This window comes from Cetorhinus maximus, chromosome 2 (genome assembly GCF_964194155.1).
Source record: "Cetorhinus maximus chromosome 2, sCetMax3.hap1.1, whole genome shotgun sequence".
Classification (NCBI taxonomy): Eukaryota; Metazoa; Chordata; class Chondrichthyes; order Lamniformes; family Cetorhinidae; genus Cetorhinus; species Cetorhinus maximus.
The window spans coordinates 31,784,681-31,805,738 of NC_135880.1; the positions used below are offsets into that span (position 1 = coordinate 31,784,681).

Consider the following 21,058-nt stretch of genomic DNA (forward strand, 5'->3'; position numbering starts at 1 on the left):
GTTGTTAATCAGCCACGGTGACCAACTCGCCAGCTTTTAATCAGCCTAGGCAGATTTTTCAAATTTCTACCAATTGAAAGCAGCAGCACAGTGGCTGGTTGCTTCTACATTACAAACCAGGTCGCTCTATCACATATTGCAATAATTTTCTAAACCTGCTTTGACTTATGAAAACAAAAGTAAACAGCCACATGGCAATTCTATTTTAAACTGATAGAAAGCCTTTTTATCTTACTGTTAGATATAATTACATTTTGTTCCATTGATCTATTTGTGTATGTTTGGTGATACTGAACACTGATACTCAGTGTACTGAGACAGCCAGCTTAATTGTGCCATAGTGTCTCAATGCTTGAAATGAATGAAGATTAACAAAAAGATGTCTCCAAGCAAGCATGGAAAAAGCAACTGACTTGATCTTATTTTTAACAGTAGCACTTTTCACATGTATTCAAAATGTCAGTAGAAACAGATTTCTAGCTGAGGTTTGTTTTCATCTCAGGGGAAAAGGTGTAGTGAAATCATATTCACAGGACACAGATTACTTTGAATACTAAAGAACAATTTAATGTCTACAGAAATATCTTTTTTAAAAAGGACCTTAACCGCCTAGGTGAGGAAACAGCAAAAATAAATGTCCAGCGAACTACTTTGCTTTCTTCACTAGTTAGTGATTTAGTGAGTCACCAAGTTTATTGAGCATATTGGTACCAATATTCCAAAAGCAAAATCACAAGTCGACAAAACTGATATTGTGTGATATCTTTCTTGTGATACATATAATGCATCAGCTTAAATTACTCCTATCTCTAGCACCACCTATAAACATATCTGCAATCACCTGCACATCATTTTACTGTTATATAACTTAGAATATTATCTAGCTCAATGCCGCTCCAGACACAACACAAATTTTGGAAGGACAAAATCAATTCTTGAGAGATGGATTTTCTCTGAAAATGTATTACTCGCACCGTAAACTTTATTGAAACCCTAGTAGCCACAGCCCTGACATCAAAAACATGCAGTAATATAACACTGACATATTTAACAGGTTCCATTCTGCTCTTACCGAATATATTTTAAGATGGCTTTGCAGAAAGAGTCCTCTTTCAGTGTTGATGGACGTGTGCTGGCATGGGTTTTGGGCCACATGTACAGTGAGCCACTGAGACCACTTAGGGTGAAAGCCTGAGAATTTACCTTAGTAATCAGCTCATTAATGGCTTCCTTGAAACCTGCTTTAATTCCTTCTTCTGAATTCAATGAAGAAAAAGGAAAAATATGTAATAAATGCTGTTGAGGTCAACATTAAAGTTTACAGCTTAAGTCTTCCATTATATGTCTATGAATAATAACCATCATCCTTGTATAGCTATGCAAGTGGCAAATTCGATTTTTTGAAATTATACATTTACACCAAACTAAATTCTTCTACTCCTGCCATAGCTATGTCGGAATTACACACTAATATCCGTATTCCAACATTTATATGGGTAGCGCCAGCTAAACCAGGCATCATCTGCTGAAATTGCAGTCCTGATAATGAAAACTTTTAATTGGAAATAATCTAAAGATGGATCTTGAAATTTCAAGTGATGGGGCTGTGACTATTTTCTTTGGCAGCTTGTTTCATTGTGAGAATGTCCTGGGAAGAAAGATTGTTGATCCACAGTCATGGAAACAAATGGTCTTTATAGTTTGTTTGTTTTGTCATTACTGGAGGACACCAGGTGCCTGTTTCTGTCAATTCCCACCAGTCCATTCCATAGTTTATAGAACATGGTCAGACTATTTTTGTCCCTCCTTTGCTGTAGTGAATCCCATTCCAAATCTTTGATCAAGGATGTGAAACTAAATGCTGCAGCAAAATTTAACAGGCATCACATAAACGATCTCTAATTACATTCAAATACTTACTCTGTAGTTGTCAACCTGATCAAAAATTCAAAAGTTTACAATTTGTGTGGGTGCCTTGTAGAGAAATAAGATACTTAACACAATATGAAAACAAGAAAATGTTTTTATATACTCAAAGGTAGCAAGGCTAGAAGGCCTCCATTCACATTTATTGAGAGCAAATTAAGCAGGTACATTGTAAGAACTCCTTGATGTAGAAGGTATAGCAGAGCATCAGGTAAGATATATTAATTGAAGAAATGGCTGCAAAGATCAGATAGTGTAAACAGATGTCAAAAGGAACAAAGAGCCTGTGATAAAAATATGTATTTGTCATTTTTAAAAATAATTTCTAGCAATTAGGTTTAAAATGCAGGCTTACAGGAAGCTTACAGAAAGTAGGCATAAATGGGTCTTATTCAGGTTGCCAAGATTTAACAAGTGGTGTGCCTCAGGGACCTCAACTGCTTACAATTTATATAAGTGACTTGAATGAAGAGATTGAAGGGATGGTTGCCAAATTTGCTGATGACACAAAGATAGGTAAGAAAGTAAGGTGTGAAAAGGACATGAGGAGACTACAAAAAGATATAGGTAGTTAAGTGAGTGGGCAAAGATCTTGCAAATCAAGACTAGTCAAGCAACAGCCTGACATAGTCATCCTCATGGAATCATACCTTACAGGTAATGTCTCAGACTCCACCATCACCATCCCTGGGTATGCCCTGTCCCACCGGCAGGACAGACCCAGCAGAAGTGGCAGCATAGTGATATACAGTCGGGAGGGAGTTGCCCTTGGAGTCCTTAACATCAACTCTGGACCCCATGAAGTCACATGGCATCAGGTCAAACATGGGCAAGGAAACCTCCTGCTGATTACCACGTACCACGCTCCCTCAGCTGATGAATCAGTGCTACACCATGTTGAACATCACTTGGAGGAAGCACTGAGGGTGGTAAGGGTGCAGAATGTTCTCTGGGTGGGGGACTTCAATGTCCATCACCAAGAGTGGCTTGGTAGCGCCACCACTGACCGAGCTGGCCGAGTCCTAAATGATATAGCTGCTAGACTGGGTCTGCAGCAGGTGGTGAGGGAACCAACAGGAGGGAAAAACATACTTGACCTCATTCTCACCAACCTGCCTGCCGCAGATGCATCTGTCCATGACAGCATCGGTAGGAATGACAGTCAATGTGGAGATGAAGTCCTGCCTTCACACTGAGGATACCCTCCACCATGTTGTGTGGCACTACCACAGATGCCCATCTTCAGCCAATTCGATTCACTCCACGTGATATCAAGAAACGGGCTGAAGGCACTGGATACTGCAAGGGCTATGGGCCCTGACAACGTTCCGGCAATAGTACTGAAGACTTGTGCTCCAGAACTTGCCGCGCCCCTAGCCAAGTTGTTCCAGTACAGCTACAACACTGGCATCTACCCGGCTGTGTGGAAAATTGCCCAGGTATGTCCTGTACACAAAAAAAAGGACAAATTCAACCTGGTTAATTACCGCCCCATCAGTCTGCTCTCGATCATCAGTAAAGTAATGGAAGGGGTCATCAACAGTGCTATCAAGCGGCACTTGCTTAGCAATAGCCCACTCACTGATGTCCAGTTTGGGTTCCGCCAGGGCCACTCAGTTCCTGAACTCGTTACAGCCTTGGTTCAAACATGGACAAAAGAGCTGAACTCCCGAGGTGAGGTGAGAGTGACTGCCCTTGACATCAAGGCAGCATTTGATGGAGTTTGGCATCAAGGAGCCCTAGCAAAACTGAAGTCAAGTCAACCTCCTACCCAAAATCCACAAACAGAACTGTCCTGGCAGACCGATCGTGTCAGCCTGTTCCTGCCCCACGGAACTCATTTCTCGTTATCTTGACTCCCTTCTCTCTCCCCTTGTCCAGTCCCTTCCCACCTACATCCGTGATTCCTCTGACACCTTACGTCACATCAACAATTTCCAGTTCCCTGGCCCCAACCGCTTCCTCTTCACCATGGATGTCCAATCCCTCTACACCTCCATCCCCCACCAGGATGATCTGAGGGCCCTTAGCTTCTTCCTTGAACAGAGGCCCCAACAATCCCCATCCACCACTACTCTCCTCCGTCTGGCTGAACTTGTTCTCACACTGAACAAATTCTCCTTTAACTCCTCTCACTTCCTCCAAATAAAAGGTGTGGCTATGGGTACCCGCATGGGCCCCAGCTATGCCTGTCTCTTTATGGGGTATGTGGAACATTCCTTGTTCCAGTCCTACTCCGGCCCCCTCCCACAACTCTTTCTCCGGTATATCGATGATTACTTCGGTGTTGCTTCATGCTCTCGTCGGGACCTGGAAAAATTTATTAATTTTGCTTCCAATCTCCACCCCTCCATCATTTTCACATGGTCCATCTCTGACACTTCTCTTCCCTTCCTTGACCTCTCTGTCTCAATTTCTGATGATAGACTGTCCACCAATATCCATTACAAGCCTACCAACGCCCACAGCTACCTCGACTACAGCTCCTCACACCCCGCTTCCTGCAAGGACTCCATCCCATTCTCTCAGTTCCTTCGCCTCCGTCGCATCTGTTCTGATGACGCTACCTTCAAAAACAGCTCCTCTGACATGTCCTCCTTCTTCCTTAACCGAGGTTTTCCATCCACGATCGTTGACAGGGCCCTCAACCGTGTCCGGCCCATATCCCGCGCATCCTCCCTCACGCCTTCTCCTCCTTCCCAGAAACATGATAGGGTCCCCCTTGTCCTCACTTATCACCCCACCAGCCTCCGCATTCAAAGGATCATCCTCCGCCATTTCCGCCAACTCCAGCATGATGCCACCACCAAACACATCTTCCCTTCACCCCCCCTGACGGCATTCCGTAGGGATCGTTCCCTCCAGGACACCCTGGTTCACTCCTCCATCACCCCCTACTCCTCAACCCCCACTTATGGCACCTCCCCATGCCCACGCAGAAGATGCAACACCTGCCCCTTCACTTCCTCTCTCCTCACCGTCCAAGGGCCCAAACACTCCTTTCAAGTGAAGCAGCATTTCACTTGCATTTCCCCTAACTTAGTCTACTGCATTCGTTGCTCCCAATGCGGTCTCCTCTACATTGGAGAGACCAAACGCAAACTGGGCGACCGTTTTGCGGAACACCTGCGGTCTGTCTGCAAGAAAGACCCAAACCTCCCTGTCGCTTGCCATTTTAACACTCCACCCTGTTCTCTTGCCCACATGTCTGTCCTTGGCTTGCTGCATTGTTCCAGTGAAGCCCAACGCAAACTGGAGGAACAGCACCTCATCTTCCGACTAGGCACTTTACAGCCTTCCGGGCTGAATATTGAATTCAACAACTTTAGATCTTAAACTCCCCCTCCCCCCATCCCCACCCCGTTTCTCCCCCCCCCCCTTTTTTTTCATAATTTATATAGATTCTTCTTTCCCCACCTATTTCCGTTATTTTTAAATCTAAAACTAAAACCTTGTTAGTCTGTCCACCCCACCCCCACTAGAGCTGTACTTTGAGTATCCTGTCTTCCATTCTTAATTAGCACTTTTCTTAGACAAATATCACCACCTTCAACACCTCTTTGATCCTTTTGTCTGTGACAACTTTTGATTATCTGCTCCTATCACGGCTTGCTTATCTCCACAATCACCACACCCTCAACTTCTCTCTTTTCCCTCCCCCGCCCCCCACCCCCCTCCACCTTAAACCAGTTTATATTTCTCCTTTCTCCTAACTATGCTTCAGTTCTGCCGAAGGGCCATGAAGGCTCGAAACGTTAACTGATTTCTTCTCCGCCGATGCTGCCAGACCTGCTGAGTTTTTCCAGGTAATTCTGTTTTTGTTTTGGATTTCCAGCATCCGCAGTAGCTTTTAGCTTTTTGTTTTTATGTCTGAAGTCAATGGGAATTAGGGGTAAAACTCTCCACTGGTTGGAATCACACCTAACACAAAGGAAGATGGTTGTGGTTGTTGGAGGTCAGTCATCTCAGCTCCAGGACATCACTGCAGGAGTTCCTCAGGGTAGTGTCCTAGGCCCAACCATCTTCAGCTGCTTCATCAATGACTTTCCTTCCATCATAAGGTCAGAAGTGGGAATGTTCGCTGATGATTGCACAATGTTCAGCGCCATTCACGACTCCTCAGATACTGAAGCAGTCCATGTCCAAATGCAGCAAAACCTGGACAATATCCAGGCTTGGGCCTACAAGTGGCAAGTAACATTTGTGCCACACAAGTGTCAGGCAATGACCATCTCCAACAGGAGAGAATCCAACCATCGCCCCTAGATGTTCAATGGCATTATCATCACTGAATCCCCCAATATCAACATCCTGGGGGTTATCATTGACCAGAAACTGAGCTGGACTAGCCATATAAATACTATGGCTACAAGAGCAGGTCAGAGGCTAGGAATCGAGCGATGAGTAACTTGCCTCCTGACTCCCCAAAGCCTGTCCACCATCAGCAAGGCACAAGTCAAGAGTGTGATGGAATACTCCCCACTTGCCTGAATGAGTGCAGCTCCTACAACACTGAAGAAGCTGGATACCGTCCAGGACAAAGCAGTCCGCACCACATCCACAAACATTTACTCCCTCCGCCACCGATGCACAGTAGCAGCAGCATGTACCATCTTCAAGGTGCACTGCAGGAATTCACCAAGGCTCCTTAGACAGCACCTTCCAAACCCAAGAACACTACCATCTAGAAGGACAAGGGCAGCAGATAGATGGGAACACCACCACCTGGAAGTTTCCATCCAAGTCACTCACCTTCCTGACTTGGAAATATATCGCCATTCCTTCACTGTCGTTGGGTCAAAATCCTGGAACTCCCTTCCTAACAGCACTATGGGTGTACCCACACCACATGGACCGCAGCGGTTCAAGAAGGCAGCTCGGCACCACCTTCTCAAGGGCAACTAGGGATGGGCAATAAATGCTGGCCCAGCCAGCGAAGCCCACATTCTATGAATGAATAAAAAAAAATGGGATATAATATGGGAAAATGTGAAATTTTGGCAGGAAGAATAAAAGAGAAGCATATTATCTAAATCGTGAGAGTTGCAGAGCTATGAGGTGCAGGAGGACCTGGATGTCCTAGAGCATGAACCACAGAAGGTTAGTATGCAGGTACAGCAAGTAATTAGGAAAGCCAATATGTTATCATTTATTGCGACGGGAGCTGATACAAAAGTAGGGTTATGCTTCTGTTGTACAGGGCACTAGTGAGACCACATTTGGAGTACTGTGTACAGTACTGGCCACCTTATTTAAGAAAGGATATAAATATGTTGGAAGCAGTTCAGAGGAGGTTTACCAGACTAATTCCAGGAATGGATGGGTTGTCCTATGATGGAAGATTGGACAGACTAGGCTTGTATCTGCTGGAGTTTAGAAGAGTAAGAGGCACCTTGATTGAAACATATTAGATCCTGAGGGGTCTCGACAGGGTGGATGTGGAGAGGATGTTTCCTCTCATGGGAGAATCTAGAATTAGGGGTCACTGTTTAAAAATAAGGGTCACCCATTTAAAAAAGAGATGAGGCAAAATTTTTTCACTCAGAGGGTTTTGAGTCTTTGGAATCCTCTTCCTGAAAAGGTGGTGGAAGCAGAGTCTTTGAATATTTTTAAGGCAGAGCTGGATAGATTCTTGGTAAGCAAGAGGGTGATAGGTTATAGGTGGTGGATGGGATGCAGATTTCAGATTACAATCAGGTCAGCCATGACATTAAATGGCGGAGCAGACTTGAGGGGCTGAATGGCCTACTCCTGCTCCTTGTTCACATGTTTAGCAGATTTATTAAGGACAAAATAATAGGCAGAGATATTCCATTGTCAGATTAGGAGATGGGGCAACATATTTAAAATGTTAATGGATACACCTTCCAAACACATGACTACTACCATCTAGAAGGACAAGGGCAGCAGGTACATAGGAACACCACCACCTGGAAGATCCCCTTCAAGTCACTCACCATCCTGACTTGGAAATATATCGCCGTTCTTTTGCTGTCACTGGGTCAAAATCCTGGAACTCCCTTCCTAACAGCACTGTGGCTGTACCCACACCACACGGACTGCAGCGATTCAAGAAGGCAGCTCACCACCACCTTCTCAAGGGCAACTAAGGGTGGGCAATAAATGCTGGCTCAGCCAGCGAAGCCCACATCCCGTGAATGAATAAAAGAAAAATTAGTTTCCATCGGCGCACAAGACTCACATTGCACCCCCCATTTTTGGGGATTAAAATTCTCTCTAAAATTGTGGTCTGTTCACCATGGAAACAGAGTGTTCATCTGATTCACTCAACGATGCTAATACATTCATGAGTTTTCTGAAAAAGGTATACTAATGCCTTGTGGATTGGTTTTAGTTCTCTGTTATAGCATTCAATATGTTACTTACTCGATCAAAACCATTCATCATTTTGAAAATCTCTAATAAACCTCTCCTTACCCTTCTCTGCTTTTAAGAGAACAATGCCAGGTTATCTAGTCTCCTGACACAAATGAAGTCCCTCATCCTTGATATCATCAAAGTAAATCTCCTCTCCAAGGTCCTGGCATCTTCCCTAATGTGTGGTTCCCAGAATTGGACACAATCATCCAGCTCAGGCATAAACAACATTTTGTAAAACTTTAACATAACTTAGTTGTTTTTTTGACTCAGGGTGGGCAGAATTCTTGTATCCTGTCCATAGTCCATGAGCAGAAAATTTAGCGGGAGCTCAAAAAGCGGAAACCTACCAGCGTAAAATAGTTTGCAATTCTCCAGATGGTGGGTTAATGATGGGTCGGGTATCCTGCTGAGCAGTGGTGTGAATGGCATTTGCATTCATGACCATCTTACGGGTGCCCATTAAATTAACTTTTTGCCGAGCCTTCCAATCTTGCTTCGCGCCAGCGGGAAATCACGTCAGTCTGAATCTCGTTCGAAAAACGGCAGTGTGCACAGGTCGGACCTCACTTCGCTCGTGACTTCGAGGTGAGTGCACCACAAATAGCCTACCATCCACAGCGCTGTGCCGGTCTTGCTGCGATGCCAGTGGAATGCCACACGACCGGGGTCTGTAGGATTGGTCTGCTCCCGGTGGCTGCCTCCGTAGTCACAAGGGCACGCCTGTGCAGCGGTACTCAGGCAGGGCTCAACTTTCAGACACTGACGAGTATTGCAACTGGCTGGGGTGGGATGAGGGGGGTGGCGGGGTGCGGTGGGTGGTGGTGTAGGGGTGGTCTGCTCCAACTGGGTACCACCATTGTCCAGAAGGACAGCACTGTGCAGTGGTACTCATAGAGGCTGAGCATTCGGAAATCAGCATTTCGACCTGGGGAGGGGTTGGTGGTGCGGGGTGGAACACACAGGGGCAATGGGGAAGGAAGGCTTCATAAGGGGCTGGGGGGGGAAGGAAGGCTTTGTAAGGGGATGGAGGAGGAGGAGGGGGAACGGTGGGAGGCAGGGGGTAGACTGAGGAGTGGGAAGCTGGAGCCCGACAAGGATAACTGAAATGCTGACAAACAAGGGAGTGAAAAGGATATCACATGTATGAATGGGAGGGGGTGCACGCAAACTCTCAAATAGGAAAAGGAGGGGGGGTGTTGTTCGTGTGCCACAAGAGGGATGGGTTGCATGCAGAGTCATAAAGGGGGTGGTGGGTGTTGGGAAGGCAGACAGTGTAGTCTTTGGTCATGAATGGGGAACTCTGTGAAAGTCAAAATCCCTGGTCTGGGGCTTGCAGTCAGGGGTCAGAGAGTAGAGACACCCCTAGGGCACTGTGGAAAGCAGTCAGAAAGTAGACAGTCCTGGGGCTCTCTGGACCTCACAGTTAACCGCCAGAGAGTGGAGCCGGTCATGGGGCGCAGCGGGCATGCTGCAGGAGTAATCATTGGGAGCACGGTGAACTGCAGCTCTAGGGAGGGGCAAGGGCTGTGTGCTCAGTAGGAATAATGCACAGCTTGGTGTGCAGGGCTGTCTCACAGTTGCTGTCCATGGGCTTGCCTGTCTCTCTTTTGGGCCGCAGATGGTATGGTGATGGTAATGGGAGGCATCTGCAGCCTGTATTTGGGGAACACATGATAAAGTGGGTCAGGGGATGTGAAGCTTTCCTGGGAGGGTTCACCTCGGTAGGTGCCCGTGCACATAGCCTCCAGAAAGGGAGGGTAGAGGTCCATATGGGTCATGGGTACTTCAGTAGTGATGGGCTCGAGGGGGAGGGTAGGAACGTCCACCACAACAACTATGGGATCTTGTATTATTGACGGAGGCTGGAGAATAACAGGAGGGAGCTCTACCTTCACATTGTGAGGCTTCAGGCAGATATCTGAGAAATGGACAGTGAGAGAGGGAACGTAGAAGCTCATTTCGAAATAGTAGTGCAGATCTTGCTCTACTGGAGTTATGGCACAGTTATAAATTGAAAGTAGAAGCAATTTTGAATGGGAGGGGTCTGAAGCTGTGTGGGAGGAGCGTACTGCTGGACTAGAAGTCAATTGTTTAATACCACAGTTGTTGCATCTCAACATTAATACATCAGAATGTAAAATTTGGGAATGCAGGCAATCGGTAAGGAGGCACAGTTGCAGCGTATATGGCATTCCATTGATGGAGGCCAGCCATGTCTTCTCCAGAATTGGCATTCCTAATGGGTCAAAGGGCATCCAGTCATTAAGCATCAGCAATTTATTGTTCATTAGAATGCCAGGTCAGAGATTGGAGCACTGAGCCAGGTTACAAGTGCTTGTCATTCAAACTTTCTCATAGCGATGAGGGATTTAGATTTAATGTTTCTGAGATGGCTCTTGGTCACCTCAATGTGGGTGGTAGCTCCGCAAAGATAAGGCAGCATCAGCGACAATGCAAATAGGGTAGAAAGTACTATAGACCATTACTGTAGCTATAGGTAACAGATTGTGAGCTTCACTATTTTGACCCATTACTTATTAATGTCTTCAATGTTTCATTTCGGATAGAAGGTAAAAACAAAAATGAATCCAGAGCTCAACACTACCTTTTTGAGGGTCCTAATGCAATGGAGGAGGTGAAGGAGGGAGTCGTGATGCAGAGCACAGTTCCAGGAGGAGGCCCTGTCTGATGTTCAGGATCAAGAGGAACCAGAGCAAGAACAAAAGGGTCAGGGCATCTGTGATGTCCTTTATGCATCTGTGTGTTGCAGGCTTCAAGGTGCCACACAGGTCCCCTGTGGATCCCTGGAATGACCCACAGGCAAAGAAATTGAGTGCAATGGTCACCTTTAAAGCCACTGGCAGGGGATAGCCTCCAACTTCATGGGGCATCAGGTCTTCACGAAGAATGTAGCAGATGTGATTACCAGAGCTCAGGACAAGTGCAGATGTGCCTGGCATTGTCTCTCATTTGTAAACAGGAGAGTCTTCTTTGGTATACCTTTGGTTTGGAAACTCGTCTCCGTTGTCTGGGTCTCTTTTTTATTCATTCATGGGACGTGGGCATCGTTGGCTAAACCAGCATTTATTGTCCATTTCTAATTGCCCTTGAGAAGGTGGTGGTGAGCTGCCTTCTTGAACCATTGCAGTGTGAGTGGTGTAGGTACACCCACGGTGCTGTTAGGGAGGGAGTTCCAGGATTTTGACCCAGTGAAGGAACGGCAATATTTTCAAGTCAAAATAGTGAGTGGCTTGGAGGGGAACTTCCACATGGTAGTGTTCCCGGCTTCGCATCTATTTCAGATTTCCCAAGAGTGCAGGGTGCAACCGGCTATACCCATGTGGCGTTAAGGGCTCCATGGTAGCAGCCCCTAATGTTTATAAACCGCAAAGGCTGCCATTCCATCAGTGTACAATTGGTGTGTGACCATTGGAAGCACATGATACATTTATGTCAGGTATCCTGGGAGTTATCTTGGCTCAAACATTCTGAGTCACTCCCAGGCACCTGAGATTTCGAAGGGTTTGAACATCTGCAGGAATAGTTGTTTGGAGATAAGGGGTACCCATTGAAACGCTGGCTGATGACACTGATGCATCATCCAAGAGTCATTCCAAGGAGAGGTACAATGCTGCTCACAACTCCAAACGCTCCCAAATAGAGCAGGCCATTGGAATTCCGAAGATGTGCCTCATTTGGACCGCTCAGTTGGCTCACTACAGTATCCTCCCAATTGGGTTTCATACATCATCGCTATGTGTTGTGCTCTTCACAACCTGGCATGCAAAGAGGTGATCCCTTGCTAGAGGATGAAATTGAGGAGAATGGGAGCTCTTTGGAGGATGAAGATCAGGAGGCCCAAGAAACTCAAGAGTGTGATGAGGGTCAGTTTGAAAGTGACGATGCCATAGAGGAAGCAAGATGTGGGAGACATGCCTGTGACACCTTAATCACTGCCAGAATCCAGGAGGAGTAAAGTGAGGCCAAGGGGAGATGGCCACAGTCCTCCTGGCCCTCAATGTCATTCCTTTTTATCTCAAGGGACTTCCAACCATTTGCATCAAGAACTAGTCCAGCATTCACACTTGCACCTTCTAGCCTCATGATTCACCAGGCCATGATATCTAAAAAGCTCCACAGTGCCCTCTATATGCACTCGCGCTGATAAGCGAGAGTCTACAGAACAACGAGGGCGATGTGAGGACTGACTTGAAGCAGTCATCGCCACATAATTAAGGAACTACAGCGGCCAGTGAGATGAGGACATGGTTAGGGATCTCCTCCTCCCATCTATGTCCTGTCCTTTGCTGCTACCACTGAAGAGACACAACTACTGCTAATCATTCAAGACTGATGAGCTGCCCTCACACAATGATCAAGCCATTCACATAAACGTCAAATGTGTTTACAAAAGTTCGGTATTTTTACAGTGGTAGCACACCCATGACCTAAATGTAATATTAATATTTCTTAATTTTTCTAACCCTACCACTACGTCTCGGTGCAGCCCTGACATCAGCAGCAGAGGGATGGAAGAGTCTGTCCACGTTCTCTCTGAGGCAGCCTGCTGACTTCTATGTTCTGATGTTTGTGATGACCTTGGTGGATGTTCCCTGGTGGCCCAAGGCCTGGAGGTTCCCGGCCTGATAAGGGTGTCGTGCTTGGGAGATGCATCCTCCTCGACCTGAGCAGCTGGAGCGGATGGGGTCACAGGCAGAAGGGGCTCTGAGAGGCTGGACACCCTTGGAGTGTCCTGAGAAGAGGCCCCTGGGGTGTCCAGTTGATGCTCTGCCTCCCTATGGGTGTGCAAGGGCCCCGCCCTGATTCCTTGAGGAGATGTTGCACTTGGTAGGAGGTCAAAGTGCCTCATCTCCCTGTTGCCTACATCTTGATGGTGCCCACCAGGGTGTGTGGCCATGGAGTCCAGGGCCTAGTGCAAATCCAGTAAAACCTGCTGGACCAAGGTCTCCATGGTGGTTGCCAACCTTCCCATGGTGACCTTGAGGTGCTCCCACGAAATCAGAGAGAACGTGGACAGACTCTTCCATCCTTCGCTTTAGTCTGCTGAGTGACTGCCGACCTTATGCCTTATGTTCCATTGCCGCCTGTTGCTGCATCTTCAGCATTGTATTGGCAGCTTACCGCAGGGGCTCAACATCTGACTCCGAATGAGTGGGTGGCTGGTCTCCAGCAGCCCTCTGAGTCCTAGAGACCTGGGCTGTCCCTGCCTCCGACTGCTGTGGGGGACGTGTCAGTGAGGTGTTCTCCAGAAAGCGACACCAAGCCCAATCTAGTTCTGTGCCCCACTGAGGTGTGTGCTGGTGGAGGGTGCGGGTGAACACAGTGATGGTTCCTCCTGATCTTCCTCTTTGGGTGTGGTCTGGAGGTTGGGACTTATAGTGGGTACTCTTGCGGGCCTTGGTCTGCTGATGCCTATAAGATACAGAATAGAGTTTTAGTTGATAAGCCTGAGGAATATAAGACCACGTGCCAGTCACTGTGATGAACTGATGGAGGTGTGATCCGTACAAGGTTGCTGAGACAATCCGATTTCCCCTTCCCTACAGGAGCGATCCCTGACCTCCCCAGTGATCTCAGCTGCAGTCTCCTCCGACTCACTGAGGGCAATTGTGTGAGCCGTGCCCCCGCCCTGGTCTGCGATCTTTCCCACCTGCTGTGGGCAAGCTGGTGCTGGAGGAAGTGAAAAGAAAGGCATGTGATGAGAAGGGATGGATCATAGGTAGGAATGGTGTTTCGGGCGTGGTTGGCAGCCGCGCTGACCCCCCCCCTGTGATGGCCTTCCAAGCTGCAGAGGTGAGCTTCCTGGAACCATCTCTGGGATACAGGACACCCCTGTGAGCCTGGACTCCTCTAATCAAGGCCTTGGGGGTCGGGTGGGTGAAGCGGGGTGCCGCCTTCTTCTTGAGGCCTGCAGCTTTCTTCTTTTGGCTCGGCTATCCCTCCAACATTGCACTGGAGACAGGTAGGCTGGAGAGAGTGAGATGTGTGTGCTCTGGTGGCGTTTACACATGGCGACTGGACCTTCAGCCCTGCCAGGTAACGGTGGGGCAGACGAATCACCAGCCAGGTGATTCGGAGAGGTACTCGCCTGTGCTTAATTAATGAGCTTCCAAGTGCAGAATCGGGCGCGATTTCCCTCTATTCCAAGCAGGGGGATATGCACTGCAAAACCTACCCACCACTGCACTTAGTTTCAAAATGGAGGATTCCACCCTATGTCTCTCCTTATAAAGCTCAGGGAACAGTGGGCTGTAGTTTACATGCCCCTGCCGAGTGTGTTTTGAGCAGGGGGGGCTTGTAAAATAGGGCAGGTGTCCACCCCACCACCTACCCACCCACACCTGAGATCATACCCATAATATGGGGTGTAGGTGGATGCCAAAATCAGTTGGGGTTGGGGGTGGGGTGCATAATTCAGTCCGGTATGTATTTTTAACAATCATCGCAACTTGTAATATGCAGTAGTCATGTTTACATTTAACAGAAAAAAATCCAACTCAGCCAATTACCTCCCCATTAGTCTTCTGTTGATCATCAGCGAAAAGTGTTGGAAGATATCATATTGAGCCTATTCACTGATGCTCATTTTGGGTTCCGCCAATCGACTCCAGATGTCACATAGCCTTGGTCCCAAAATGGACAAAAGAACTGAATTCCAGAGGTTAGGTGAGAGTGATTGGCTTTGATGGCAACCTTTCACGGAGTGTGGCATCAAGGGGCCCTAGCAAAATTGAAGTTAATGGGAATCAGGGGGAAAACTCTCCACTGATTGGTATCATTCCTAGCTCAAAGAAAGATGGTTGTGATTGTTGGAGGCCAATCATCTTCTCAGTCCCAGGAAATCACTGCAGGAGTTCTTCAAGGTAGTGTCTGAGGCCCAACCATCTTCAGCTGCTTCCTCAATGACCTTCCCTCCAACGTAAGATCAGAAGTGTACTGATGATTGCACAGTGCTCAGTACCATTCGTGACTCCTCAGAAATGGAAGCAGTCTGTACCCGCATGCAGCAAGACCTGGACTGCATTCAGGCTTGGACTAACATGTGACAAGTAACATTTGTGCCGTGCAAGCACCAGACAATGACTATCTCCAACAAGAGAGAATCTAACCATCTCCCCTTGACATTCAATGGCATTACCATCACTGAATCCTCTATTACCAACAACCTGGGGGAGTTGCCATTGACCAGAAAATGAACTGAGCCAATCATGTAAATACTGTGGCTATAAGAGCAGGCCAGAGGCTGGAATTGTGCAAGCAACAATTCACCTCCTGACTCCAAAAAGCCCATCTACCATCTACAAGGCATGTCCGGAGTGTGACACCTGCTTGGATGAGTACAGCTCCAACAATACTCAAGTAGCTTGATACCACCCAGGAAAAAGCAGCCTGCTTGATTGGTACCCGATTCTTACCCATTTAAGAACATAAGAAATAGGAGCAGGAGTAGCCCATCGAACCTGCTACACCATACAGTATGATCATAGCTGATCTTGGGTTTCAACTCCATTTTCCTGCCTGCTCCTCATATCCCTTAAATTCCTGAGACACCAAAAATCTGTCTGTCCCAGCCTTAAATGTATTCAAAGATGGAGCACCCACAACTCGCTGGGGCAAAGAATTCAGAAGATTCATAACCCTTTGGGTGAAGAAATTTCTCCTCATCTCAGTCCTAATTGATTGGCCCCTTACCCTGAGGCGGTGTCCCCATATTTTAGATTCCCCGACCAATGGGAGCAATCTCTCAGTATCTACCCTATCAAGCCCCTTCAGAATTTTGAAAGTTTCAATGATATTGCCTTTAATTATCCTAAACTCCAGAGAATATAAGGTCCATTTACTCAGCTTCTCATCATAGGACAACTCCCTCATCCCAGGCACCAATTTAGTGAAACTTTGCTGTACCATCTCCAATGCAAGTCTGAGACCAATAATTATTTCAGATATCTTACAGACTTCATGCTTATTGTTCCACTTTCAGTAGCAGGGCCCTCAAAAGTCAAGGTCATAGGTGTAAAAGATTTCTGAAGAAGCATTCTCCAGAATACTTCCTATTGTGAACTGCTCTCTCCAGAGATGCTGACTGATATGTGTGTGTTCCCAACATTTTCTGCTAAAGGTGTTCAAGATGCTGTTAGCAGCTAGTCTGGGTGGGTTGAAAAACTGAAGAGATGAGCTTAGTGGATCAAATGGATATTTCTTGTCCTTGACTTTTTTGTTATATATGAACATATGAAATAGGAGCAGGACTAGGCCACTTGGTCCCTCGAGCCTGCTCTGCCATTCAATAAGATTGTAGCTGATCTGATTGTAACCTCAACTCCACATTCCTGCCTACCCCTGATAACCTTTCACCTCCCCTTACTTATCAAGAATCTAGCTAGCTCTGCCTTAAAAAAATTCAAAGACTGCTTCCACTGCCCTTTGAGGAAGGGAGTTCCAAAGACTCACGACCCTTAGAGAGAAAAAAATTTCTCCTCATCCCTGTCTTAAATGAGTCACCCTTTATTTTTAAACAATGATCCCCAGTTCTAGATTCTGCTACAAAAGGAAACCTCCTATCCACATCCACCTTCTCAAGACCCCTCAGGGTCATGAAGGTTTCAATCAAGTCGTCTTTTACTCTTCTAAACTCCAGTGGATACCAACCCAGCTGTCCAACCTTTCCTCATAAGACCACCCAACCATTCCTGTACAATTGGAGCATAACCTCTCTGTTATACCTTTGTATACCAGGGTCACAGTCTGAGGATACGGGGTAGACCATTTAGGACTGAGATAAGGAGAAATTTCTTCACCCAGAGAGTGGTGAGCCCGTGGAATTCGCTACCACAGAAAGTAGTTGAGGCCAAAACATTGTATGTTTTCAAGAAGGAGTTACATATTTCTCTTGGGGTGAAAGGGATGAAAGGATATGGGGAGAAAGTGGGAGCAGGCTATTGAGTTGGATGATCAGCCATGATCATAATGAATGGCGGAGCAGGCTCGAAGGGCCAAATGGCCTACTCCTGCTCCTATTTTCTATGTTTCTATGTATTCAATTCCCCTTGCAATAAATGATAATATTCTATTAGCTTTCCTAATTACTTGCTGTACCTGCATACTAGCCTTTTGTGATTCATGCATTAGGACATTCTAAATCTCAGAGCTCTGCAATTTCTCATCATTTAGATAATACGGTACTCTCGCTACATCCTGCAAACCAGAAAAAGACCCTACTCTTTGCTTCCTGTTAGCTAGCTAATCTTTTTTCCATGCCAAAGTATTACCCCCTACACCATGAGCATTTTCAGTATTAACCTTTGATATGGCACCTTATCAAATGCCTTCTGGAAAGTACTGTACATCTGCCTTTCCCTTCGCTTTATCCACAGCACATGTTACTCCTTCAAAGAACTCCAATAAATTGGTTAAACATGATTTCTCTTTCACAAAACTATGTTGACTTTGCTTGATTGGCTTTATATTTTTCTAAATGCCCCGCTATAACATCTTTAATAATAGCTTCTAACATTTTCCCTATGAAAGATATCAGACTATGACCTGTAGTTTCCTGCTTTCTGTCTCCTTCCCTTTTTGAATAAAGGAGTTACATTTGCTATTTCCCAATCTAATGGAACCTTCCCGAATCTAGGGAAATTTGGAAAATTAAAACCAACGCATCAACTATTTAACTAGCCGCATCTTTTAAGACCCGAGGATGAAGTCCATCAGAACCCGGGGATTTGTAGCCCACAGCTCCAACAATTTGCTCAATACCACTTTCCTGGTAACTGTAATTTTCTTGAGTTCCTCCCTCCCTTCCATTTCCTGACTTACAGCTATTTCTGGGAGGTTACTTATTTCCTCTATAGTGAAGATCAATGCAAAAAATACATTCATTCAATCTGCCATCTCCTTATTTTCCATTGTTCTGTTCATATGAACCAGGTTCCTGCTGTACTCCCAAATTCACCTGACCTGTCTCTAACTTGCACTGCTTCAGAGCGTTGTCAATAAAACAATCAAGACATTAGGACAATTAGATGCAACCAAAAAAACTGTTTGGAAGGAACAGGAGGAGAGTCTACATATGATTAAGATTGGGCAATGAAAGCGTTGGAATGTCCCTAAATCGGAAAGGGCACGTGTTGCAAATGATATTTCACAAAGGCGACTTGTCTTTAAATACACAGGATGTGAGCTAAAAACTTTGAACAACAGCTAGCCTGAAGGAACCAGGTTTCCCCTGAATATCGAATGGTCTGCGCTAAAGGTAACAAACTACTCTCACAGAATCTTAGCGCACAAAATCTTATTGCTTCAGAGACATCAAAAATTGAAAGTGAAAATGTAAAACAGTTTCATATAAATATTAAATATGCATCTAACAAGCAATCTACTCACCATCTGTTTTGTTGAGGACTCCTTCCAACTGAACTCCTCCCTTTATTCGAAATAACAAATTTTCAGTATCAAGTGGCAGCTGAAATAAATTGATTGAAACAATCATCTGTCTAAATAATGTGCAGGAAAATCTGTTATCCAGCATGCTCCAGGAATGGGAGGTGCTGGTTAATCAAATGTGCCAGTTAACTGAGATGTAAGGTGAGTTCTGCGATTTCATCCAATGAGAAAGCTCCAGGGTGATCATGGGGGTATTAGGGTCTCAGGAGATGTGCAGGAATGCGTGAATCGAGTGAGCGGTGCCAAGGGGAGATGGTGCTGCAGAGCAGTGGGAGGCTGAGAATGGAGCAGGAACACAAGAAATAAGAGCAGGAGTAGATCATATGGTCTGTCGAGCCTCCTCTGCTGTTCAGTACTATCATGGCTGATCTTGGGCCTCACTTCCCTGCTTGCTCCCCAAATCCCTTGATTCCCTGAGAAACCAAAACCAGCCTTAAATGTATTCAATAATAGAGCATCCATAACCCTTTAGGGAAGAGAATTCCAAAGATTCACAACCCTTTGAGTGAAGTAATTTCTCCTCATCTCAATCCTAAATGATTGGCTCCTTATCCTGAGACTGTGCTTCTGCATTTTAGGTTCCCCTGACCAGTGAAAACAATCTCACAGCATCCACTCTATCAAGCCCCTTCAGAATCTTATACGTTTCAATGAGATCGCTTCTCATTCTTCTAAACATCAGAGAATATAGACCCAACTTGCTCAGACTCTAATAATTGGACAACCCCCTCATCCCAGGGACCAATTTAGTGACCCTTCATTGTACCACCTCCAGTGCAAGTATATTTTTTCTTAAATGTGGAGACCAAAACTGCACACTACTCCAGATGTCATTTCAGGAAAACACTGCACAACTCTAGCAAGACTTCTTCATTCCTGTACTCCAATCCCTTTGCAATAAAGGCCAACATGCCATTTGTCTTCCTAATTGCTTGTTGCACCTGTATGTTAACTTTCTGTGTTCCTTGTGCAAGCACACCCAAGTGTCTTTGAACATCAACAAGTTGTTGCAAGTTTGTCACCTAATATTCAGCTCTTCTATTCTTTTGACCAAAGTGAATAACTTCACACTTCCCTACATTATAATCCATCTGCCTCCTTGTTTCCCACTCACTTAACCTGTCTTTATCTTTTTGCAGCCTCTCTGTGTCCTCCCAACAGCTTACCATTCCACTGAGCTTTGTTTCATCAGCAAACTTAGATATGTTATTCTCTGTGTCTTCATCTAAGTTATTAATATAGGTTGTAAATAGTTGAGGCCTCAGCACTTACTCTTGGGGTACTCCACTATTCACTACCTGCCAAGTTGTTAAATCCCATTTATGCTCACTTTCTGCTTCCTTTCTGTTAGCCAATCCTCTATCCAGGCTAATATCTTATCACCAACTCCACTTACACTTAAGTTGTCTATTTTTGTGGGGTGCCCTATTGAAAGCCTTTTTTGAAATACAGGTACACTACCAGTAGATACTGGTTCCCCTTTATCTACCTTACTAGTCAATTCCTCAAAAAACTCCAATAAATTTGCTAAGCAGGATTTCCCTTTAGTAAAACCTTGTTGTTTTGTTCTAATCAAACTATGTTTTTCTAAGTGCATTGTTAACCCTTCCTTAATAATATAGATTCAGGATGAGGGCAGGCCCCCGATAACTATTACAGGCAAGTTTGACATCTGAAAACAAAAAATAGATCCAACTGCCCCAACCCCACAATTCTGGTTAATAGAGAGAGTTCCCATTTGTGGGGTGCCAGATAAAAGAAAGTTTATTGTATGTTATGATCTAGTTAGGGACCAGTAACCTTTTGTTCAAAGTAGACAAAGTTTGAAATCCCTGTTACCCACTAGGGAAATAAAACCACAAAATTCCACAGTTTTAATCCAAATAAACTTTACCATACAAAGTAATGCAACAGCATTAAATTTTGACATTGCAGTAACATTCCCTGGGTTGATTAACAAGCCATCATCGTGTGGGCCCGAACGAACCCCACCTGGCAGAGCCCTTTCCCAGACAACTCACCTGAACTGAGCTGATTTTTTTCTGTTTGCAATGCATTTCAGGGCGGAGGGAATGGTGGGGGAGTAGGGTAGTTGGGTCTGGTTTTCTGGGGTGGTTGGGTGGTCAGGGTTGTATAGCAGGTGAGGTGGGCAGTCGGGTCTGTTCGGGGAGGGCAGTCGGATCTGGTCGGGGGGCAGTGGCATGGTTGGGGGGGTAGTCGAGTAGCTGGGGCATTGATTGGAGTTGGTGGGGGGGTGGGGGCGTCAGTTGTGGTGTTCAGCTGA

The 21,058-nt window shown here is 45.8% G+C and overlaps 1 protein-coding gene across 1 annotated transcript in view; it reads right to left on the minus strand.

Moving 5' to 3' along the window:
- LOC144689928 (ufm1-specific protease 2-like) overlaps positions 1-18,820 on the minus strand; it is a 54,115-nt gene extending 35,295 nt beyond the window's left edge. Inside the window, exons 1-2 of the mRNA XM_078557448.1 lie at positions 18,715-18,820; positions 1,073-1,256 (exon numbers count right to left, since the gene is read on the minus strand). Coding sequence (XP_078413574.1) covers positions 1,073-1,256; positions 18,715-18,820 — 290 coding nt within the window. The remainder of the gene's footprint in view (positions 1-1,072; positions 1,257-18,714) is intronic.
- Positions 18,821-21,058: the final 2,238 nt, after the last annotated feature.